The sequence below is a fragment of the Nerophis ophidion genome, linkage group LG20 (assembly GCF_033978795.1).
Source record: "Nerophis ophidion isolate RoL-2023_Sa linkage group LG20, RoL_Noph_v1.0, whole genome shotgun sequence".
Lineage (NCBI taxonomy): Eukaryota > Metazoa > Chordata > Actinopteri > Syngnathiformes > Syngnathidae > Nerophis > Nerophis ophidion.
Window position 1 is genome coordinate 33,536,984 of NC_084630.1, and position 25,598 is coordinate 33,562,581.

At 41.6% G+C, this 25,598-nt stretch overlaps 1 protein-coding gene across 4 annotated transcripts in view; it reads right to left on the minus strand.

Moving 5' to 3' along the window:
- g3bp2a (G3BP stress granule assembly factor 2a) overlaps window positions 1-25,598 on the minus strand; it is a 34,955-nt gene extending 9,357 nt beyond the window's left edge. The window contains exons 1-12 of one of the 4 annotated variants that reach the window (XM_061881038.1): window positions 25,436-25,598; window positions 18,235-18,353; window positions 16,969-17,050; window positions 16,729-16,902; window positions 16,551-16,641; window positions 10,823-10,928; window positions 10,566-10,746; window positions 9,301-9,396; window positions 9,057-9,159; window positions 8,898-8,957; window positions 5,119-5,250; window positions 4,910-5,028 (exon numbers count right to left, since the gene is read on the minus strand). In XM_061881038.1, the coding sequence (XP_061737022.1) occupies window positions 4,910-5,028; window positions 5,119-5,250; window positions 8,898-8,957; window positions 9,057-9,159; window positions 9,301-9,396; window positions 10,566-10,746; window positions 10,823-10,928; window positions 16,551-16,641; window positions 16,729-16,902; window positions 16,969-17,050; window positions 18,235-18,329 (1,239 nt within the window). In that variant the 5' untranslated portion in view covers window positions 18,330-18,353; window positions 25,436-25,598. Of the gene's footprint in view, window positions 1-4,900; window positions 5,029-5,118; window positions 5,251-8,897; window positions 8,958-9,056; window positions 9,160-9,300; window positions 9,397-10,565; window positions 10,747-10,822; window positions 10,929-16,550; window positions 16,642-16,728; window positions 16,903-16,968; window positions 17,051-18,234; window positions 18,354-25,435 lie in introns of all 4 variants that reach the window. The other 3 variants (XM_061881037.1, XM_061881040.1, XM_061881039.1) reach the window with 3 other exon arrangements.

Consider the following 25,598-nt stretch of genomic DNA (forward strand, 5'->3'; position numbering starts at 1 on the left):
ATCAATGTCTCAAATGTTTGTCATCTATTTATTTTGTTTTCCGCAGGAATCGCTGTGGGAGCTGCCGTTTTAATGACACTTCCTGTCATGAGAAGCAGATAGCATTTTCAAGGCCGTCATTTGAGAGAAGGCTTTCCATTTATGTAGCGACTTGGTGAACTAAAGTGAGCATGCTGGAACCATTGGGGGGGAGACTTTCAGCTAATGCAGTGTTTTTCAACCTTTTTAGCCAAGGCACATTTTTTTCATTGGAAAAATCCTGAGGCACACCACTAACAAAAAACATAAAAAAATGAAATTCAGCAGCCGATACTGACAATAAAAGCATGCATCACTATAGCTCATCTCAAAGTAAGTGTACTGTCACATCACGCCATGACTTATTGAGTTTTTTTGCTGTTTTCCTGTGTGTAGTGTTCTAGTTCTTGTCTTGTGCTGCTATTTTGTTGTTGGTTGTCATGTCATGTTCGGATGTACTTTGTGGACGCTGTCTGCTGCTCCCACACGCCATAAGTCTTTGCTGTCGTCCAGCATTCTGTTTTTCTTTACTTTGCAGCCAGTTCAGTTTTAGTTTTGTTTTCCCTAGCCATCCCAAAGCTTCAATGACTCTTCTTAGCGGCACTCGCCTTTTGTTTATTTTTGGTTTAAGCCTTAGATATCTTTTTACCTTCACACTGCCTCTAACTGTCTGCATATTGTGATCACGACAAAACATGGAAGAGTATTATACGATTACTCTGCCGTGCTCTAGACGGCACAGACACTCAACGGCACTTTATTTGCGGATTATAATAAATGGTATGCAAAAAATTATTTTAACCCAATTACGTGAAATGACATCATCTACCGCGGCACAGTGGTTGAAAAACACTGAGCTAAAGAGAATGCAGTCCGGAACACCAGTCAATGGAGGATCGCCTCACACTGCTTTTTTATGCCAACGCTAGCAGTGGCTGGAAATGTGGAAGGGGACGCCATGCTTGTTTACCACTCCCACACTGTTAAGACAAATGCTACAAATTATCAAGGTCACAGGATAATTCCTCCTGTTTCAGATTGTAGCAACATGTTTGGTAACATTTTGAAGTACACCGAACCGGACTTTTGTGTGGGCGCGGACAGGTTGGCGTTTAAACTTGCTGTTGTGTTTTGGATAAAAAAGAGAGGTGTATATTTATAAAGCGCTTTTCTCTAGCGACTCAAAGAGCTTTACATAGTGAAACCCGGTATATACTTCTTTTATGCTACATTTAAACCAGTGTGGCTGGCACTGGAGCAGGTGGGTGCCCAAGGACACAACGCCAGTGACTAGGCTGGCAGAAGTGAGGATCGGACTTGGAACCCTCAAGTTACTGGCACGCCCGCTTTACAAACCGAACCACGCTGCCCTTTTATAAAAAAAAAAGATTGTTGAGCCATTACCTGCTTGTTATGTTATTCTGCTACTTATACAAATTGTGTCTTCAAAGTAATATAGAATATGGAATATTGTCAAGGCTCAAACCAATTATTCATGTTGACATTGTGTCTTATGGGGAAATCTGTTTCATAATACCAATGCTTCATTCGGCGAACCATGTTCAAAACCTCTTAAAGCCCAAGCTGTTTGTTTACATGCTTTTTTTTAATTTCTCTCTGCTATTTGGGCTTATAGGATCCTAATTAGAATAAAAACTAACAATCATCTTCTGATTTGTACTTAGTCCATAAGTACACAAATGTGTACTTCATGTTTAGTGACATGCTAATTCTTATTTTTACACTTTTTCCCCCCAAATTCCATTGTGTTATACTATTCTGACACCAACAGATGGCAGTATAAGTGTCAACATAAGCAGCAATAAAACCCCAATTCAGTATTATTGGAAATAAGAGCTAAAAGTTCCACGCATGTGGCCACTAAGCTTTAAGAGTATTATGAACCAAAACGTTTGTAGATCCAAGTTCCACAATATCTACTATTAATACACAATATTCATAACTAGGTATGTCCTTATCAGAATTTTTGGCCTCAAATCCAATCAGATTTCTATTCCCAATCCAATACTTTGACAATCGATTATAGAACTGGAAATGTTTTATAGCAAGTAACTAAAAGTAGACACCACATTCTTATAAAGCATACATAAAACAAACATGCACATGTTTTTTCTTGCTACACAAAAAAAAGTACCTTTGTTCCCTACTTGCTTGATTGTTTTTCGTTTCATTGTATTTCTAAAGACAGCACCTCCAAGTCCGAGTCCATTCTTCTCGACCGGAAAAGGGTGGAGTGCCATCTCCGGGTTGGGGAGGAGACCCTGCCTCAAGTGGAGGAGTTCAAGTATCTCGGAGTCTTGTTCACGAGTGAGGAAAGAGTGGATCGTGAGATCGACAGGCGGATTGGTGCCGTGTCTTCAGTAACGCGGACGCTCTATCGATCCGTTGTGGTGAAGAAGGAGCTGAGCCGGAAGGCAAAGCTCTCAATTTATCAGTCGATCTACGTTCTCATCACCTATGGTCATGAGCTTTGGGTTATGACCGAAAGGACAAGATCACGGGTACAAGCGGCCGAAATGAGCTTCCACCGACGAGTGGCGGGGCTCTCCCTTAGAGATAGGGTGAGAAGCTCAAAGTAAAGCCGTTGCTCCTCCACACGGAGAGGAGCCAGATGAGGTGGTTCAGGCATCTGGTGAGGATGCCACCTGAACGCCTCCCTAGGGAGGTGTTTCGGCCACTGGGAAGACTATGTCTCCCGGCTGTCCTGTGAACGCCGCGGGATACCCGGGAGGCGCTGGACGAAGTGGCTGGGGAGAGGGAAGTCCGGGCTTCCCTGCTTAGGCTGCTGCCCCCGCCACCCGACCTCGGATAAGCGGAGGAGGAGGGATGGATGGATGGATGTACTTCTAAAGAGTAATGGCATTAATCGGCTCTTGCGCCATCACGTACCACGCCCCTCCCACCGCGTCGAAGAAGTGTACTCTTTTTCTTAAAAATGAAACCCTAAAATGAGAAAACGCTTGAAGATATTGTGAAATGATTATAGTTCAAAATGGTAATTACAATGGTTATCAATGGGGACTTTTTTGTCCCCATGATACAAATGTGCTACAAAGCTTGGAATCTGAAAGTATAAAAAGGTGTGTGGAGCCTATCAAAACGAGCAAGAATGGACGGCCACAATAAAAATGTATATAAAAAAAAAAAATCTGACAGTTTTTCAAATTGGGAATAAAAGCACATTAAGATGTTCAGTATTTAAGTTACATTTTGAGTCAATTTATTTTTGTTATTTATTTAGGATAACTAAAAGTTATTTACCTTCCATTTACAGTACAATGGTAAACAATTCTACAGTAATGGGAAATGAAAGTTTGTCCTTTTAAATGAGTTATAACGATTATATATTATGATTACATTATAAACACTGTAGTGTTTATCGATTTAGTTTAAGAGCATGATTTAGACAAAAGTCTGGCTGCATAAAGCCAAATATTGCATATTGTTCTATGTGACATCTGGAGACAAGAATATGTTGGTTGACAGTCTAAAAGTACCGTATTTCCGCACTATTAAGGCACACCTAAAAACCTAAAATTTTCTCAAAAGCTGACAGTTCGCCTTATATATGGACCAATATTGAGCCACAACAGGTCTCACAACTACGCTAAGCAACCGCCTATTTCATTTTGTCCCGTAGGAGAAGCAGCGCACGGTGTATGCTGGGATATATGACTGCGCCAGGGAGTGCCGTTTCATTTCCATTTGTGTGTTTAAATGTAAAGACCCCAAAATTGTTCCTATTGAGAGACATGATTTCAGGAAAGCAGGAATTGTCACTGAAATGCTAGACAACAGCAGCGACACGGACTCCATTAACGACATCTCGAAATAGAGCAAAGCAGTGACAATATATCAATAACTCAATGTTGCTCAAACGTTAATGTCACACAACACACCACACAAAATAAACATGTAAAGCTTACTTAAAGTTATTCGTCATGCCACAAGAGGTCTCGCAACTACGGTAATCAGCAGTCTACCTTATTTTCCCTCGTAGAAGAACCGCGCGGTGCATGCTGGGATATATGACTGCGGGAGGCGTGCCGAGTTTTAACTCAAGGCGATCAGTCAAACAGTAGAAGACGGGAATAGAGCAGCAGCGAGAGAATTTAACATTAACAGCAGCGACACTGACTCCTTTAATGACTACTTCGGCGAGACGGACATTTTGGATGCCGTATTCGCCCAAGTGTTTGATTCGAACACTGAAGAAGAATTTGAGGGATTCGTGGATGAAGAATAACTTAATAAAGTGAGCTTTACATGTTTATTTTGTGTGTTGTGTTGTGTGACATTATCGTTTGAGAAACGTGTTATTGATATATTATTGCTTTGCACTATTTCGAGTGTTACTATATTGTGATTGCACTAACTTTTGATGTACCGTAACAGTATCAGTTTTTTACGTGTTTATTGAATCGGGGTAAATAATAAAACAGCTGTTTATTCATTTTGGGAGTGAACGGAGTTGTCAGAACGCTGGTTTGTAATCTATTAATGTTTGACTGACCAGACTGTTTTGTTGACATTACCTTTAGCGCAGCTCCATCTAATGGATGCATAACGTAACCCCAGCCTCTACTGTAGCATCTATTCTATGCGCCTTATAATGCGGTGCGCCTTATATATGAAAATATTAAAATAGGCTATTCGTTGAAGGTGCACCTTATAATCCGGTGCGCCTTATAGTGCGGCAAATACAGTAAAATGTTTTCCATCAAGTTTTTGCATTTTTATGTAATTTAGGGGAGAAAATCGCAATTAGCTTTTTTTCCAAAATCGTGCAGTCCTAATTACGACTATACAAGCAAACCCACCAGCCAGTGAATGAAAGTGTGTAGTAAATGGTTATACATGCCCCTTCTACCTTGGCCCCCAGGATCTTGTGCACGGGGTCAGAGTCGTCAAAGACCACAAATCCAAAGTTAGGAAGCTTCCCGCCGACGGCCTTGGTGTTGATCCGCAACTCGACAACATTTCCATAAGCTGAAAGACGCACACATTGGAAAGTCATGAATGTAGATAAACAATGAATCCCGTAGAGAATGTAAGGTGATTAGACAAAAGCAAACATACTCATGAAGAAGTCTCGGAGCTCCAGCTCGTCAATGTCATGCGGGAGGTTGCCTACAAAGAGCTGGTGGCTGTCAGGGTAGCGTACAGATCGCCTTGTGTCCATTTCACCCGAATCAGCATCACCACGACCGCCTAAAGGGTAAAAACAAAAAGGAGGTCAGTGTGATCAGGGCAATTAGTTTGTCACTCAATGGGCAGCACACATCCATCAAGACACAAAAAACAATGCCGTATTTTCTGTACTTTAAGCTGCAACTTTTCCCCAACGCTTTCAATCTTGTTTATAAAACGGTGCAGCTAATCTATGGATTTTTATTCGCAAACAGCCATAATGTTTTCTATTTATCAAATAGTTTTCATATTACATTAACAGAGACACTGAAAAGGTGTGCTATTGTTTGTGCTATGGTATCTTCCTTTGGGAGAGTTTGCGCACTGCAAGTACGGGAGGTTAAAAGTGTACTTCCTGTTTTGTGCCTGGAACCGGAAGTATATCCAGTTTTGTTTATTACGTTTCTGCTCAAAATAATTTTTCACTCATCAATCCAACCAAAGTTTGTTCTTTTAAAATATAACTAGTTATTGGTACGTATTTTTATTGTTGCATTTGAACAACTGTATTGTTGATAATAGAGTTAAATATTGGTATTTCTGTAGAGCAGGGGTGGGCATTACGTCCATCGTGAGCTACTGGTCGATCGCGGAGGGGGTGTGAGTCGATCACAAGCCAGGCATTAAAAAAATAGACATAAAAATGTGCAATCATCAATCTTCACCAAGACTTCACTTTCGTCAGTTGTTTGACATTCTCGGTACCCGAGGATCTTGTGAGATGACGCTGGCTGCTGCGAGCTCATTAAGAAAAAAAATCACTGACAGGACGGAGAGAAACACTTTTTATTTCAACACTCTTGGGCCGTACCCGCTGTCAAAACTCTAAAGACGGACTGCAAAGTTCCTGTCTTCACCATAAAAGACCTGTTTCATCTTGCCTGTGCTGACAAAATAAGAGTCTCAGAAAGCTAGCGTGCACAAGCTAGCAAGCTACGAAGTTTGATGCCAATGTATTTCTCCCCCGCCCTCAGCGACCGCTCCCTCTCCTCGCTCGCCCACACACTCACTGAAGTCACTCACCTGCTGCCAGACATTAAAGGGCCACACACACACACACATATGCTACTCTCAGAACAAAGTGTTTTAAAAACGATTATGCAAGTTGGACAAATGAGATGCCAAATCCAACCACTTTCATGTGGTATTGGACAGAAAGGAGGACTTTTTTTCTCCTCCATTTGAAAATGCGGACGTTATCAGCACCACTGTCTGATTCCAATCAATGCAAGTCATCAGAATAAAATACACCAACTTATATTCTTGTCTTCATGAAACACCATTAACTTGTTAACAAAAATGTCTCTTTCATAAATAAATAAATATAAATTAGAAATATGAATGATGTAGATCTCCTCGACTTGGTCAATTGAAAAGTAACTCGCCTGCAGAAAAAGTGTGGCCACCCCTGCTGTAGAGTATTAATGCTCATTGTCATGTCTGTATTATTTATCTTGCCAACTGCTTCTTTGCTATAACTTTTACCATCATATTTGTACCTATCATAGTTGCTGATATTGCTCTATTGTTGTGTTTGCTGTTTGTTTTTGTCTCTCTGTCTTATCCCCCTCTTGTCCCCACAATTTCCCCCCGTCTTCCTTTTTTGTCTTTCTATCCCCTCCTGCACCAAATAATATAAATACATTTAATAAACTCAACTACAAATAAGGCAACAAGAGAAGTATCTTACACTTCTCTTTTGTAAAGTAAATCTGAACAACCGCTTACAAGTGGCAGCGTTAGTATTATTATCTTACAATGGCATTCTATTTGTATTGTTCCTGTTGCATAAATTCACCAAATCATCACTGTGGATTTATTCAGACTGTTTAGCTCAGTCCTCCTCAAATGGGGGGTAGGGGGGGAGGCGTGTGACCTCGGGGAACATGCTTTTATAGCCGTACCAGAGAATATGATGAATATTTAGCACTTTGCTTCACTGTAACCACGGTGGGAGACGAGGAAAGGCCAGTGTGTCGTTTCCTCTAATGTTAATAAGCTTACAATGTTTTGCATAGGTATAGTTATAACGGTTTTTCAGACAAATTATACTTGGTATGGTATATAGTCAAGGTGGAGAATAGGGGCCGCAAAATGTTTTGTTCTTCCGATGGGGCGTAACAGAAAATGTTTGCGAAGCCCTGGTTTAGCTGATTGGAGAGCTAGCTTCCACGGCTTGTTGGTCGATGACAATGACTTCTGTTTTGTTTAATCATCCGTGTTACAGGCACCGTGAAGCAACAATTAAGGTATGTAAATAAACATTTACGAAGTCTTTTGTACCGTAATTTGTTGGGTCCGTCTTAAATACTGGTGCGCTCTATAGCCCTAGAAGTACGGTATTCCTTCTCTCGCAATATTTTAATTACCGTATTTTTCGGATTATAAATCGCAGTTTTTGGCCGGGGGATGCGACTTATACTCAGGAGTGACTTATATGTGAAATTATTAACACATAACCGTAACATATCAAATAATATTATTTAGCTCATTCACGTAAGAGACTAGACGTATAAGCTTTCATGTGATTTTGCGACTAAGAGTGACAGATTGTTTGGTAAACATATAGCATGTTCTATATGTTATAGTTATTTGAATGACTCGTACTGTAATATCCATCCATCCATTTCCTACCGCTTATTCCCTTTCGGGGTCGCTGGCGCCTATCTCAGCTACAATCGGGCGGAAGGCGGGGTACACCCTGGACAAGTCGCCACCTCATCGCAGGGCCAACACAGATAGACAGACAACATTCACACACTAGGGCCAATTTAGTGTTGCCAATCAACCTATCCCCAGGTGCATGTCTTTGGAAGTGGTAGGAAGCCGGAGTACCCGGAGGGAACCCACGCATTCACGGGGAGAACATGCAAACTCCACACAGAAAGATCCCGAGCCTGGATTTGAACCCAGGACTGCAGGACCTTCGTATTGTGAGGCAGACGCACTAACCCCTCTGCCACCGTGAAGCCCTGTACTGTAATATGTTACGTTAATATACCATGCACCTTCTCAGTTGGTTATCTATGCGTCATATAAAGTACACTTATTCAGCCTGTATTTCACTATTCTTTATGTATTTTAAATTGTCTTTCAAATGTCTATTCTTGGTGTGTGATTTTATCAAATAAATTTCCCAAAAAATTGCGACTTATACTATAGTACGACTTATGTTTTTTTCCTTCTTTGTTATGTATTTTCGGCCGGTGCGACATACTCCGGAGCGATTTATAATCCAAAAAATACGGTAGCTGGAAGAAATTTTAACATAACAGACATGGCATCTGTAAAGCTGAAGTGTACTTTCAGTTGCTGTATGCAGTGTGCAACCCAACACATTTTTAAGACATATCATATTGTGATATAGCATTTATTTTATATTGTGTATGTTTTGTGAATTTAAAAAAATTGTTTGAAAATACAATCAAGCTCCTGGGTTGACGTCTTCCTCCTAATGAACGCCAGGTAGTTCCTGCAGCTGAGTAAATAAACACTAAAGAAACGTGGTATAGTATTCTATTTGACCCATCCACTAAATTTATGATTTTACACAAAGTTCATAACTTTCAATAATCAATATAAATGACTAAATAAATTACATTAAAACTAAAAAGTCTGGAAAAACTATATTCTAAATAAAAACATTTAATTGTAACAGGCATATTTACCTTTGTTGACAAAACTTAAATGTGGTTTCCCTGTTTGTGCCTCAGAGGATGGCATGCCATCTGTTGAAAGGGGACAGGGGGATAAAGGGTGTCAACTTACAGCATTTTTTATTCACCTATTCAGGTGTTACGTCTGGAAATACATAAAATCAGCAGTACCTGATCGGGGTGGACGTGGGGAAAAGGTCGGTCTGTCTCTGGGACGCTGGTCTCGGGGTCTTAGCGGCGCTGCTTGCGTCTCTGGCTTGGCCTCAGTTCGAGGCTGCGTGTTGAAAGCGAGAAATGCGTTAGGAGTATTTCATTTTCAGCTGACTGTGTGCTTGTGGCCTTTTATGAAGTATTCACTGTACTTAAAAATATATATGTATAGTTATTTTTTTAAAAAGGGACACATTCTGATTACCTGGGAACTTGGCGCTTTAACAACATGGGGTGAGATACCAGAGGTGGTGCCCGAAGGAGGAAGGTGTTTACTGGTCACTGTGGCCCAAGAGAAGGTCTGTGTGGGGTGTATATATAAATATATTTATGTAAAATGTAATTGTTTTAACTTATTTTATAATAAGCAGTGCACTAGAACAGTGGTTCTCAAATGGGGGTACGCGTAACCCTGGGGGTACTTGAAGGTATGCCAAGGGGTACGTGAGATATTTAAAAAATAGCAAAAATCCTTTATAAATGTAAGTTCATAAAGTGTGAAAAGAAATGCAACAATGCAATATTCAGTGTTGACAGCTTGATTTTTTTGTGGACATGTTCCATAAATATTGATGTTAAAGATGTATTTTTTTGTGAAGAAATGTTCAGAATGAAGTTCATGAATCCAGATGGATCTCTATTACAATCCCCAAAGAGGGCACTTTAAGTTGATTACTTCTACGTGTAGAAATCTTTATTTAGAATTGAATCACTTGTTAATTTTTCAACAAGTTTTTAGTTATTTTTTAATCTTTTTTTCCAAATAGTTCAAGAAAGACCACTATAAATTAGCAATATTTTTGCACTGCTATTAATTTAATGAATCAGAAACTGATGACATCAGGGTTTCCCACACATTCATTTTTTTGTGGCGGCCCGCCACGAAAGAATTACGGCCGCCACAAATAAAAATTTAAATAAATAATATATATATATTTTTTTTCGGCTTTTGACTTGCTTGACCGCTCATAAAAGCAATGGGACTGTCTGTGAATGGAGCTTGTAGTTAAATATTATATAAATATGTATATAATGTTGTAATTATATTCCAACTCCGCGTTCTTCTTGGTCATCGCCGCCGCCGCCGCCTCTCAGCCCCCCCTCTGATTAGGGGCTACTTGAATGAAAAAAATGTTCACAGGGGGTACATCACTGAAAAAAATTTGAGAACCACTGCACTAGAACATCACCATCTGTTTAAATGCTCCTCAATCAAGAGTTTAGACAGTAATACAATGCTCTACAATACTAAAGTCTAGCCATTCTTGGTATTATCTCTACATATATTCATTCTGCCAAAGAAGCCATTTTGTCTCAGCGCAATCAACTACAAACTTTATTCTTATTACAGTTATCAAAAAGGGAGGAAAAAATTAAACCTTGATCACACAATTTCTGAGCAAAAATGTGCAGTCTCAAACATAAATATTGTGTATGTACAGTATAAGAAGTACAAGTATCTTCTCTAACCTTAGGCGGCTCCTGGGCATTAGGTGGCGACTCCACGAGGACCGGCGAGGGAGCTTTTTCCTCCATTTCTTCCAGAGCTTTCTCCTCGACTTCAGACTTTATTTCCTCAACTTTGGGCTCAGGCTCGGGTTCCATTTCTGGTTCCGGGGCAGGTTCCTCCATGGGCTCCTCCACTCCGTTACTGCAGGAGCAAAGCGAGGCAGAAAATGATTTCTTTGCCTCAAAGAAACGGAGTAGTTGGTGAAGCTTCAGCGTACGCGACGGGGTGAGGCTCGTAGTAGGTGGCGCTGTTGGGACTCTCCTGAAGAGGCTCGGGGGATGCCGGCCTCTCTTCTGGCTCCTCCTCAACTTCCTCTTCTGATTCTATCAGCAAAAGCAGAAACATTAACTTCAAGGATAGAGAAACCAAAAGTTAAACACTGACAAAGTGATTGTGGGGTACAATAAATTCAAACAGTCCATTTTCCCTACAGAAAATCTGTTCCAGGGTTTTCCACTGTTACTTAGTGTTGCCATCTTAGCGACTTTGAGTGTATACCATGAATTGATTAACGTGGACCCCGACTTAAACAAGTTGAAAAACGTATTCGAGTGTTACCATTTAGTGGTCAATTGTACGGAATATGTACTGAACTGTGCAATCTATTAATAAAAGTTTCAATCAATCAGTATTTAGTCCATCTTTAGGTTGCCTTTTTCAAAAAAGCCTTTAAGGACAAATTTATCAACTTTTTCTGGTTTCCCTAAAGAAAAAAAAACAAAGAATAGCTCTTCTAGACGAGCGCTTTTTGTTTGGTATTTCCCTACTGCATCCATTAAAAAACAACATGCACATGCGCCATGACAACCAATTGTGCAAATGAGCCAATTTCATCATCAAGCGCCACAGATACTGCAGTCCCTGGTAAACACTGCACCGTCACAACCTGGATTTCAACAGGTTTTCTGTGTGTGGGAACTTGTACCCACAAATCTTAGCTGTAGAGCGGAATAGCAAGAATAAACGTACCATATTTTTCAGACTATAAATCGCGCCTTTTTTTTTTAGTTTGGCCGGGGTTGAGACTTGGCCAAACTATTAAAAAAATAAAATAAAATATATATATATATATTTTTGTTGTGGTTTGGCGGGTCTCACCCCCAGCCGGACTGTGGAGAAGACTGCGACTTATAGTCCGAAAAATAGGTTAAGTACTAGCGGAGTTATGAGCAAGTACAGTGGAACCTTGTTTGACGAACTTTATATCCATCAAACAAGACAAGGATATGCCGAATCAACTGTCTCTTTATAAACAAGCCAAAACAACAACAGCAAGCTTAACTGAAGTCCCATCGGTGCCCTTACAAACGATCAGAAATCACAAATATCCTCAACTTTAACAACCGTTTTGTTACAATAAGCATTTTAAAAAGTAAAACAAACTACATAAACATTGCCAGCCATCCATCCATCCATTCATTTTCTACCGCTTGTCCCTTTTTGGTTCGCGGGGGGTGCTGAAACCTATCTCAGCTGCATTCGGGCGAAAGGGGGTGTACACCCTGGACAAGTCGCCACCTCATCACAGGGCCAACACAGATGGACAGACAACATTCACACACTAGGCCAATTTAGTGTTGCCAATCAACCTATCCCCAGGTGCATGTTTTTGGCTGTGGGAGGAAGCCGGAGTACCAATAGGGAACCCACGCAGTCACAGGGAGAACATGCAAACTCCACACAGAAAGATCCCGAGCCCGGGATTGAACTCAGGACTACTCCGGACCTTTGTATTGTGAGGCACATGCACTAACCCCGGTGCCACCATTGCCAAAAATCCTAAATCAAGCTACTCCTTATGAGAGAAAAAGCCACAGACAGAGGTAGAAAGGGAGGGGGCGGCAGTGACAGAGCCATGTATATAGAGAGAGTATTGCCCATTGAACGACAGGCGCCCTCTTTGCTACCAATGACGTGGGCGGCTGTGTCCGTAAACATGCAATTCCAGTCGTCGTGATGTCAGTTTTCCTGACAATATCAACCAAAGTAACAATTCTAAATATAGTTGGAAACATACTCTAGCTCAGTGGTTCTCAAATGGGGGTACGCGTACCCCTGGGGGTACTTGAAGGTATGCCAAGGGGTACGTGAGATTTTTTACAAAATATTCTATTAGCAACAATTAAAAACTCCTTTATAATTATATTTATTGAACAATACTTCAACAAAATATGAATGTAAGTTCATAAACTGTGAAAAGAAATGCAACAATGCAATATTCAGTGTTGACAGCTAGATTTTTTTGTGGACATGTTCCATAAATATTGATGTTAAAGATTTCTTTTTTTGTGAGGAAATGTTTAGAATTAAGTTCATGAATCCAGATGGATCTCTATTACAATCCCCAAAGACGGCACTTTAAGTTGATGATTACTTCTATGTGTAGAAATCTTTATTTATAATTGAATCACTTGTTTATGTTTCAAAAAGTGTCTTGTTTATGTTTCAAAAAGTTTTTTGTTATTTTTCTATCTTTTTTTTCCAAACAGTTCAAGAAAGACCACTACAAATGATCAATATTTTGCACTATTATACAATTCAATAAATCAGAAACTGATGACATAGTGCTGTATTTTACTTCTTTATCTCTTTTTTCCAACCAAAAATGCTTTGCTCTGATTAGGGGGTACTTGAATTAAAGAAATGTCCACAGGTGGTACATCACTGAAAAAAGGTTGAGAACCACTGCTCTGGCTCATAAACTCACAAAACATGCTTATAGTGCGTCACAGTATAATTAAGATCCCACCTGCTACAAGTTTTCATTGGCGAGATTACATAACCCAGCAAAACTGAAGTCAATGTCTGTAAAACTGAAGTCAATATCTGTGCCTGCGAGCAACTCACGTAGTGAGACCATTGTCACTACCGCATCTTTGTTCAGTCTTAAAATCCACAGCCATATGAGGCTTCTTGTCCAATAGTCGTCTGAAATCTTTACAATCGTAAAAATGGGTCTTCAAAGGATACAGGTAAATGTGTCCTTTGCCCCTAAGCAGCACACAACACGGCATGCGTACACTGCTAAAAACTCAAATCAAATACATTTCTAAAGAGAAAGTACAGTACAGAATAGGGCCAGCGTCAATGTTGGTTGCAATCATGGCGCTCTGAAGTCATGCAGGTGCCTTTTGAACAATCATTGAAGAGATCTCCTGAAACCGGATTGGCCAAACTCTCTCCATAGATGGATCTGCGGGTTGCGGGGTAGGCGCCACTGACCGAGAGGTAGTGTTGTCCTCCGCTGTGAAATAACCTGCTTTGGCATCTTTTCCCAGAAAAGTCAGTTTTCATGACAACTAAAACTGTGGTACCGATCTCTTCAATTCGAGGAGCAAGCACAAAATACCAACGGGACACAAAATGAATGAGCCGTTCGCACACGGAGGCATATTTAGCGCGGTCTAAAAGCTTCTAAACCGAAAAGTCTGCAAATCTGGGTTCCACTGTACAAGTATCCTGTAACAGAATACCCGCGTTATTGAAGCAAGCACCAAACAACACTCTGCAAGCGGTGTGCGCATGTTCTCTGGATGCGGTGAACACTTCACTTTGCCTTTCGTGAATGTTTGTATTTAATATACCAAGTAAATGCAAGACACTTCTTTCACTACCTCTCCTCGCTAAATATGACGTCAAAAGTCGCAAAACTGGCACCAGAGAACCCTTCTAATTTGGCTTGTACGAGATGAGTTGTGAGTGGAGTTACGAGTCACGCCGCTACACTTCCATCATAGTTTGTTCATGAACTCGGGAGAACCTGGACGCACCAAATCCGCATTGTTGAGTTGATTTGTAGCCACATACAGTACAGGCCAAAAGTCTGGACACACCTTCTCGTTCAATGTGTTTTCTTTATTTTCATTGTAGATTGTCACTGAAGGCATCAAAACTATGAATGAACACATGTGGAGTTATGTACTTAACAAAAAAAGGTGAAATAACCGAAAACATGATTTATATTCTTGTTTCTTCAAAATAGCCACCCTTTGCTACAAATACTGCTTTGCACACTCTTGGCATTCTCTCGATGAGCTTCAAGCACACCTGTGAAGTGAAAACCATTTCAGGTGACTAACTCTTGAAGCGCTTCGAGAGAATGCCAAAAGTGTGCAAAGCAGTTATGAGAGCAAAGGGTGGCTATTGTGAAGAACCTAGAATATAAACCATGTTTTCAGTTATTTCACCTTTTTTGCCTGTAACAGTCATGAAAATAAAAAAAATACATTGGAAGGGAAGGTGTGTAAAAACTTTTGGCCTGTACTAAACAAATGAATAAACGGAGAACAGTGATGTATTTGTAAGTGGGGGTGATCGGAACATTGATTAAAGATTTTTTTTTTTTCACATTTTCATAATCTGATTACGATTTAAAATTGACACTAGCCATTTGCCAGGGATACGTTCCAATTAGAAATGTCCGATAAGGGCTTTTTTGCCGATATCCGATACTGTCCAACTCTTAATTACCGATTCCGATACGGATGTATACAGTCGTGGAATTAACACATTATTATGCCAAATCTTGTTGTGATACCCCGCTGGATGCATTAAACAACGTAACAATGTTTTCCAAAATAAAATCAACTCAAGCTATGGAAAAAAATGCCAACATGACATTGCCATATTTATTATTGAAATCACAAAGTGCATTTTTTTTTTTTAACATGCCTCAAAACAGCAGCTTAGAATTTGGGACATGCTGGAGGTTGAGGTGGGGAGAGGGTAGTGGGGGGTGTATGTTGTAGCGTTCTGGAAGAGTTAGGGCTACAAGGGGTTCTGGGTATTTGTTCTGTTGTGTTACGGTGCAGAGGGTCTCCCGTGTGTTTGTCATTCTTGTTTGGTGTGGCTTCACAGTGTGGCGCATATTTGTAACATTGATAAAGTTGTTTATACGGCCACCCTCACTGTGACCTGTATGGCTGTTGACCAAATATGCCTGGCATTCACTTTGTGTGAAAAGCCATAGATATTTTGTGAATGAAATGGCATGCAAAGGCAGTGCCTTTAAGGTTTATTGGCGCTCTGTACTTCTCCCTACATCAGGGGTCGGCAACCTTTACCACTCAAAGAGCCATTTTGACTCGTTTCACAAAATAAAGAAGACAATGGGAGCCGCAAACATTCTTGCGAATATCTGCTGATGGTCACCCAGAGAACAATAATAAGGGCGTGCTATGTAGACATTGCATTTGACCCCTTCTACAACATGTACAAACAGCTTGCCAGCCCAGTAACATGCTGTATGTGGTTTCCGCAGATACACGTACACGACTGCAAGGCATACTTGGTCAACAGCCATACAGGCTACACTGAAAGTTGTGATATAAACAACTTTAACACTCTTACTAATATGCGCCACACTGTGAACCACACAAAACAAGAATGACAAACACATTTCAGGAGAACTGTAACATTATAAACGCAACATAATTACCCAGAATCCCATGCATCCATGACTATTCCTGGTTATATTACACACCCGGCTAGCACCGGGCACGATGACATGTTGTAGAGGACGTTAAAAGTAAAGCCATCACGGCACGCCCTCAATATTGTAGTCCGAGTGAAAATCGGAAAATGTTAACCCTGGGTGATGTCCGGGAGAGGCACCAAAACCCGGAAACCCCCCAAAACAATCGAGGGGGTCAACGATTATGCAGCTGAGCCACATCAGAGTGGCCAAAGAGCCGCATGTGGCTCCGGAGCCGCGGGTTGCCGACCCCTGCCCTACATCCATGTACCACTCCGTACAACAGCGTTTCAAAAAGTCATAAATTTTACTTTTTGAAACCAATACCGATATTATGGGACATTTCTCGTTCCAAGAACCAAAAAATGTAACTCTACCACTAACGATCCCTGAAAACGTAAAACGTGATAATGACAAAAGTGTCAAAGTGTAATAAAAGGTGAACCACTAGCCTGTAAAACTACTTGAATACCTTCATCAAGTTCCGCTTCTGAGTCACAAAAAACCTCGTCCTCGTAGCGGAAGATGTCATTGTGTACGTAGAACTTGTTGGCCACCGAACCCTGGTGGAGGTTATCCAGAGTCACGTCACATGACAAGACAAATGCGCTGCCCTCTATTGGTGAGACGTGACTTGTTGGCGTGCGTACCTCTGGGGCCAGCACAAACGTCTGCATGAACTTCCTCATGGGCTGGCCGTTGTTGGACAGCTCTCCGAGGACCTGCACCACCACGCCGTCGCTGAGCGTAGCGTGGGCGTCCACGTGCCGGATCTTTGTGTGGCACTCGCTGAACTGCAGGGACATGACCTTCTTGTGGATTTCCTGGGAAATTAAAGTTGTCTTATTCCCACATTCTTCTAGAAAACAAGTTGAATATTTAGGACCTACCGTTTGGCCGTACACTGCTTCAGCCAGCTTTCCACTGGCGTCGAGGCCGCCGTGCACATAGGAAGAACTCCTCCCGTAGAACCTGAACACAAACATTAAAAACTAAAACTAGGACTGGGCTATATATCGAATATACTCGATATATTGCGGGTTTGTCTCTGTGCGATATAGAAAATGACTATATTGTGATATTAGAGTATACGTTCTCAGGCCGTTGCTTTTAGCTGCGGGCATTACACTACATGCTCTTCTCACTCCTTGTGTCTCCTCACTGAGACAAAACAAGCGTACCTTCTTACATACGTCACATACTGTCATACCCCCTCGAGGAGCAGAGAGAGGTAGCGGCATGGTAACGTTAGCTGTGATGCTAGCGGTGTGGTGCGAGTGGTAATACCAGAGAGAGGTGAGGATCTGGTTACAAATGAAGGAAGAATTAATTCCCAAGAAAACAGCAGGGGATCATAGTGTAGCGGTGGTTTGGCTTAAAGCGACAAGATGTCGAACAAGTATGCGGCAAAAGCGTTGCTACAAAAAGTAGCTCCACTGCTAATTTGTAGCGTGACTTGAAAAGTCACCGGCAAGAGAATGAAGAGTGCTTGAAACTCCACATGTCAACATCTCCGTTCGGTGCCACAACAACAAAATGCCCATACGTCAACAACAGAAGGAGATAAAGTCCGCAGGAACCTACCACATAGCGAAGGACATACACCATTTGATTTCCTATTATGCAGCTCATTTTTATTTAACAGTTTTTGAAGTATCGTGTGTGACATCATGCACAAAAGTGCACTTTGTTTTTAACTATTGTAGTGGTGTTCTGTACAAAATGTGCACTTTAATTTAGTGTTGTTTTGATCAGTCATCCTAGTGACGTCATGCACCAAAGTGCACCAATAGCTTGGTTTAAAATGTCTCTGACAACGTTGCACTTTGTTTTGAAAAGACATGAATGTTTGTGCCACTGCGTAATAACTTTAATGAATAGTTTTGGTCAATTGACTTGGTTGTGGTTTCCCTCTCCGCATGAAAGTTTAAAATGAGCATATATTAATGAAGTATGAACAAGAATATTTTAATGTAGACACATAGAATCATCATACTGGTGTGATTATTTGCATCAAGTGTTCATTCAAGGCTAAGGCAAAATATGGAGATATATATCGTGTATCGTGACAAGGCCTAAAAATATCGAGATATTGATAATAGGCCATAATCGCCCAGTCCTAGCTCAAACACCATCTTGCGTGTGTTCATCCTTACCTGTGCAGGAAGTCTGGCGCCTTGTTCAACAGTGTGTAATACTGCCTCACAAACTCCCGCCCTACTAGCAGGGGACTTGGCTTCTCCATCACCATTTCTTTGGTAAACAATATTAAGTGCTGGAAGAGAGGGGGAAACAGGGTTTAGCTGAATAATAATAATTAAGAACACTCATAATTAGATATAAATTGGTCATTTAAGTCTGAAAAATACAGATTGCATCATAATAGAAATGTTTTTTAAAACCCTCTTCTTTTTGAAAAGGGTTGTATAAACTTGCTTGGTGGATAGTGTGCCCATGTGACGTGACTTGAATAGTGGATTGAGCCCACGTCACAGAATAGTAAGGGCACTCAGTAGGTTTAGACACCACTTGGTCCATTTTTTTTTTAATATTCCTTTTTCAATCCATCAATCAATGTTTACTTATATAGCCCTAAATCACTAGTGTCTCAAAGGGCTGCACAAACCACAACACAAACCACTACGACATCCTCAGTAGGCCCACATAAGGGCAAGGAAAATTCAAACCCAGTGGGACGTCGGTGACAATGATGACTATGAGAAGACTTTCACTAAGATTTACTGTGTGACAGTTACAATGGGGTCTGCAGAGCAGCTTGCCGGTAAGAATGCTTGTGTAATACCAGTACAAGGTACAAAAACTTACAGGGCATTAGCCTAGCACATAACTGAGCAAATGAAGGCCCTGGGGCCGCAACCAGCCCTTTGAACTTTTCAATCTGGGCCGCCAAACATTCCTAAATCCTTTTTTGTAGATCTTTAAGATGGATATTGTAGCTGCCATTTTATGTGCAGCAACGTTTTCTAATGACCGTAAGTCTTGAACTATACAAAGTATTTCAATCGTTGGAATCTGCTAGTTACTATGGTAATCTAATTAGTTACTATGGTACGAATGAAGCCCTGGCTGTCCAGGGTCGGGACCCAGGGTGGACCACTCGTCTGTGCATCAAATGGGGACGTCTTTGCGCTGCTGACCTCTCTCCGCTTGGGATGGCCTCTTGCTGGCCCCACAATGGACTGGACTCTCACAATATTATGTTAGATCCACTATGGAGTGGACTCTCACTATTATGTTAGATCCACTATGGAGTGGACTCTCACTATTATGTTAGATCCACTATGGAGTGGACTCTCACTATTATGTTAGATCCACTATGGAGTGGACTCTCACTATTATGTTAGATCCACTATGGAGTGGACTCTCACTATTATGTTAGATCCACTATGGAGTGGACTCTCACAATATTATGCTAGATCCACTATGGACTGGACTCTCACAATATTATGCTAGATCCACTATGGACTAGACTCTCACAATATTATGCTAGATCCACTATGGACTGGACTCTCACAATATTATGTTAGATCCACTATGGACTGAACTCTCAATATTATGCCAGATCCACTATGGACTGGACTCTCACACTATTATGTTAGATCCACTACAGACTGGACTCTCACTATTATGTTAGATCCACTACGGACTAGACTCTCACAATATTATGCTAGATCCACTATGAACTAGACTCTCACAATATTATGCTAGATCCACTATGGACTGGACTCTCACACTATTATGTTAGATCCACTATGGACTAGACTCTCACAATATTATGCTAGATCCACTATGGACTGGACTCTCACACTATTATGTTAGATCCACTATGGACTGGACTCTCAAAATATTATGTTAGATCCACTATGGACTGAACTCTCACAATATTATGCTAGATCCACTATGGACTAGACTCTCACACTATTATGTTAGATCCACTAAGGACTGGACTCTCACTATTATGTTAGATCCACTAAGGACTGGACTATGTTAGAGCCACTATGGACTAGACTCTTAATATTATGCTAGAGCCACTCGACGTCCATTGCACCGGTCTCCCAGGGGGGTCCCCACATGTGCGGTCCCCTCCAAGGTTTCTCATTGTTATCCCATTTGGTCGAGTTTTTCCTTGCCCTGATGTGGGATCTGAATCGAGGATGCCGTTGTGGCTTGTGCAGCCATTTGAGACACTCGTGATTTAGGGCTATAGAAGTAAACATTGATTGATTGATTCTTTGAGAACCATGTTTTTTCCCCCTGGGGTGGTACTTGGAGAAAAAAGTTTGAGAACCCCTGCAGGTGCTTTGTAGAAAAGTGGCTTAAAGGCGGATGTTGAATTTAAATCCATCTACAAGTTCAATAATTGTTCATTTGTCCGTTTATTAGCACATGGCTGCGTTCTTTGTCCCACATCAGTTAGAGCAGAAAGCTGACTGTTAGCATTGGAGCTAGTGCGCCATTACGACAAAGAAGGCTCAAGATGATGCAGGGACCATTAAAAAAAAAAAGATAAATGTTCACCAAATTATGTAAACAAAAAATCGAAGTTGCACATCCACGGAGTTTGTAGTGGTGGCCTGTCTGCGTGCCCACACAAGCATCCTGTTTGTGAGATAAAAACTAGCACGACACTGCTCTGGCTGGTTGATAATACAAAACAATAGATACCTAAAAAGTTCCATCCATCCATCTTCTTCCGCTTATCAGAGGTCGGGTCGCAGGAGCAGCAGCCTAAACAGGGAAGCCCAGACTTCCTTCTCCCCAGCCACTTCGTCTAGTTCTTCCCGGGGGATCCCGGGAGACCTAGTCTTCCCAACGTGTCCTGGGTCTTCCCCGTGGCCTCGTACCGCTTGGACGTGCCTTAAACACCTCTCTAGGGAGGTGTTCGGGTGGCATCCTGACCAGATGCTCGAACCACCTCATCTGGCTCCTCTCGATGTGGAGGAGCAGCAGCTTTACTATGAGTTCCTCCCGGATGACAGAGCTTCTCACCCTATCTCTAAGGGAGAGCCCCGCCACACGGCGGAGGAAACTCATTTCGGCCGCTTGTACCCGTGATCTTGTCCTTTCGGTCATTACCCAAAGCTCATGACCATAGGTGAGGATGGGAACGTAGATCGACCGGTAAATTGAGAGCTTTGCCTTCCGGCTCAGCTCCTTCTTCGCCACAACAGATCGGTACAACGTCCGCATTACTGAAGACGCCGCACCAATCCGCCTGTCGATCTCACGATCCACTCTTTCCTCACTCGTGAACAAGACTCCGAGATACTTGAACTCCTCCACTTGGGGCAGGGTCTCCTCCACAACCCGGAGATGGCAATCCACCCTTTTCCGGGAGAGAACCAGGGACTTGGACTTGGAGGTGCTGATTCTCATCCCGGTCGCTTCACACTCGGCTGCAAACCAATCCAGTGAGAGCTGAAGATCCTGGCCAGATGAAGCCATCAGGACCACATCATCTGTAAAACTGACCTACTCAGTGGCCTAGTGGGTAGAGTGCCCGCCCTGAGATCGGTAGGTTGTGAGTTCAAACCCCGGCTGAGTCATGCCAAAGACTATAAAAAAATGGGACCCATTGCCTCCCTGCTTTGCACTCAGCATCAAGGGTTGGAATTGTGAAGTGAATTGAAGTGAATTATATTGATATAGCGCTTTTTCTCCAGTGACTCAAAGTGCTTTACATAGTGAAACCCAATATCTAAGTTACATTCAAACCAGTGTGGGAGGCACTGGGAGCACGTGGGTAAAGTGTCTTGCCCAAGGACACAACGGCAGTGACTAGGATGGCAGAAGCGGGAATCGAACCTGCAACCCTCAAGTTGCTGGCACGGCCACTCTACCAACCGAGCTAAACCTATTGAACCCTGAATTGGGGTTTAAATCACCGTAAATGATTATCGGGCGCGGCACCTCTGCTTCCCACTGCTCCCCTCACTTCCCAGGGGGCGATCAAGGGGATGGGTCAAATGCAGAGGACAAATTTCACCACACCTAGTGTGTGTGTGTGTGTGTGTGTGTGTGTGTGTGTGTGTGAGACAATCATTGCTACTTTAATTTAACTTGTACTTAGGGCTGGGCGATATATCAGTATATCGCGGGGTTTGTCTCTGTGCGATATAGAAAATGACTATATCGTAATCTTCGAGTATACGTTCTCACGCAGTTGCTTTTAGCTGCGGGCGTACGCTTTAGGCTTTTCTCACTATTTCCAGTCTTTCCTTCTCACAGACAAGCAGGCGCACAGTCTTACATAAGTCACATACGTGTCCGCCCACGCAGAGCGGTAGCATACTGGGCTACGTTAGCTGCTAACGTAGCCGTACGCGAGAAAGAAGGTGCGGATCTGGTAACAAATGAAGGAAGACTTAATTCCTAATAAAAACAGCAGGGTTTCCATCGTCTGGCGATGGTTTGGCTTCAAGTGGGAATATGTCTAACAAACAAGCGTAATTTGTCAAGTGTGGGGGGAAAAAGCGTTGCTAAAAAAATTGGCATTACTGCAAATATGTAACATTATTTGAAAAGTCACTCTCTAGAAAATGAAGAGAATTTCATAACCGTAGTAACCTACCACACAGTGAAGGACGAATACTTTTTGATTTCCTATTACGCAGCTCATTTTTATTTGACACTTAAAATTTCTCTGACAATCTTGCACTTTCTGTTTTGGAAATGACTTGAATGTTTGTGCCATTGCTTAATTTTAACAAATACACTTTTGGTCAATTGACTTAGTTGTGATTTCCCTCCCTGCATGAAAGTTTAAAAGTAGCATATATTAATCCAATATGAAGAAGAATGTTTTAATGTAGACACATAATCATCATACTGCTGTGACTATACGCATCAAGTGTTCATTCAAGGTAGGCCTGGGCGATATGGCCTTTTTTTAATTTCTCGATATCTTTAGGCCATATCGCGATGTACAATATATTTTAGGATATATTGCCTAAGTCTTGAATGAATACTTGATGCATATAATGACAGCAGTATGATGATTCTATGTGTCTACATTAAAACATTCTTCTTCACAATGCATTAATATATGCTACTTTTAAACTTTCATGCAGTGAAGGAAATCCCAACTAAGTCAATTTATTAAAACTGTATTTTTTAAAGTTATTAGCAGGTGACTTTTCAAATGATGCTACATATTAGCAGTAATGCTACTTTTGATAGCAACGCTTCTGCCCCACGCTTGACAAATTAAAGACCTACTGAAAGCCACTACTAGCGACCATGCGGTCTGATAGTTTATATCAGTGATGAAATATTAACATTGAAACACATGCCAATACGGCCTTTTTAGTTTAATAAATTACAATTTTAGATTTCCCGCAAGTTTCTTGTTGAAAACGTCACGGAATGATGACGCGTGCGTGACGTCACGAACTGTTAGGAAATATTAGCGCTGTACGACTCGCAGCTGAAAGCCGTCTGCTTTAACCGCATAAATACAAAGTATTTTGGACATCTCTGTTGCTGGATCTTTTGCAATTTGTTAATTTAATAATGGAGACTATAAACAACAATGCTGATGGTGGAAAGCGGTGGATTGCAGCTGTCTTTGGCACCGAGACACAGCCGGTGTATTTTTGTTTGTTGTGAAGCTCGGTCAAGCGAACATGTTTCTCTACATCAACCAGCATGTTTTTGGATGGGGAAATTGTGATATACATTATATCTGAGACATCAGTGGATTATTCATCGTCCTGCAGCAGCTGTCAAAAAAACAGCCGTGAGCTTGGCTCCAAGGCTTCTCTCTGAGACACTGCGTGTTCACAGCAGCCATCTGACCTCGAGGTATGTCTCTACTATCTTTAAAATCTCACTAAAACACTATTAAAACAATAAGCAGATAAGGGATCTTTCAGAATTATCCTAGTAAATGTGTCTAATTACATCTGAAACGGTCACTTTGCCGCCGCCCGGAGCCGTCGCTTTTTTTCTTCTATCAATCAATCAATCTTTACCTATACAGCCCTAAATCACTAGTGTCTCAAAGGGCTGCACAAACCACAACACAAACCACTACGACATCTTTGGTAGGCCCACATAAGGGCAAGGAAAACGCACACCCAGTGGGACGTCGGTGACAATGATGACTATGAGAACCTTGGAGAGGAAGAAGGCAATGGATGTCGAGCGGGTCTAACATGATCCTGTGAGAGTTCAATCCATAATGGATCCAACAGAGCAGCGAGTCCTTCTAGTCCTTCACTATCAATATCCTAATTCAAGAATCTTTCATCCTTGCTCAAATTAATGGGGAAATTGTCACTTTCTCGGTCCGAATTGCTCTTACTGCTGGTGGCTCACATTAAAAACAATGTGAATATGTGTGGAGCCCTGCAACTTGTGACGTCACGCACACATACTTCCGGTAAAGGCAGGGCTTTTCTATTAGCAACCAAAAGTTGTGAACTTTTTCGTCGATGTTCTCTACTAAATCCTTTCAGCAAAAATATGGCAATATCGCAAAATGATCAAGTATGACACATAGAATGGACCTGCTATCCCCGTTTAAATAAGAACATCTCATTTCAGTAGGCCTTTAACTTCTCACTTCCCGGCCAGATGAAGCCATCAGGACGAACATCTGCAAAAAAGCAGGAGGCCTAATCCTGCAGCCACTAAACCAGATCCCCTCAACATCTTGACTGCGCCTAGAAATTCTGTCCATCAAAGTTGTGAACAGAATCGGTGACAAAAAAAGTTGTAAATAGCCAAAATAAAGCATGATTGGACAAGAGACGCGTTTTAGCTGGCCGGCTAACTAGCATTAGCACGGGGTCGGCTAACTTGTGGCGTCGTCCCATTTCCTGTGGTTATTCTCGCATTAAGTCTCAACAAATGAGGTATATTTGGACCATTCGATGGTAAATAAGAACGGTCAAACAATTCAAACATGACACATATCCGAATTGTTAAGTTGATTGTAAACAAAGAGGGGGGTAAGGGGGGAAAAACAAACAGAAAGCGAATGTAATGTTGTAACATCCATCCATTTCCTACCGCTTGTCCCTTAGTCGTCTAATATTGTTGCATATAATGGCGCCTAAATGCGTATTTCGATGATAAAATACCACGGGATTGAACAGTCCACCATTAATAAGCGGCGTCGCCAAGAAAACAAAGGGAAGTGTGTGCGAAATCACGTTTTGTATTACCGTTGACCGGCGACGCGAACAGGCTGGTGCTCGCCACGTGCTGGTGTCCACATTTTAATTAAAACATTGTTACTGTTGTCCATTTTAACGACATTTTGGCAAATTTAACGACACAATGCACGGAACTTAGCTTGTCAAGCGCACCATTGAAGGAGGGCTAACTTACCTTTCGGACGACCAATCTACGCAGACGGAATGGTTTATATTACTAATAATAATGATGATAATAACAATAATAATGCAGGTGTTCGTCGTCGACCTGGTATGAGCACGCTATCTCTTATCAGAGATTGAATCTTAAAGGGGTAGCTTCGATTTATTGTTATACC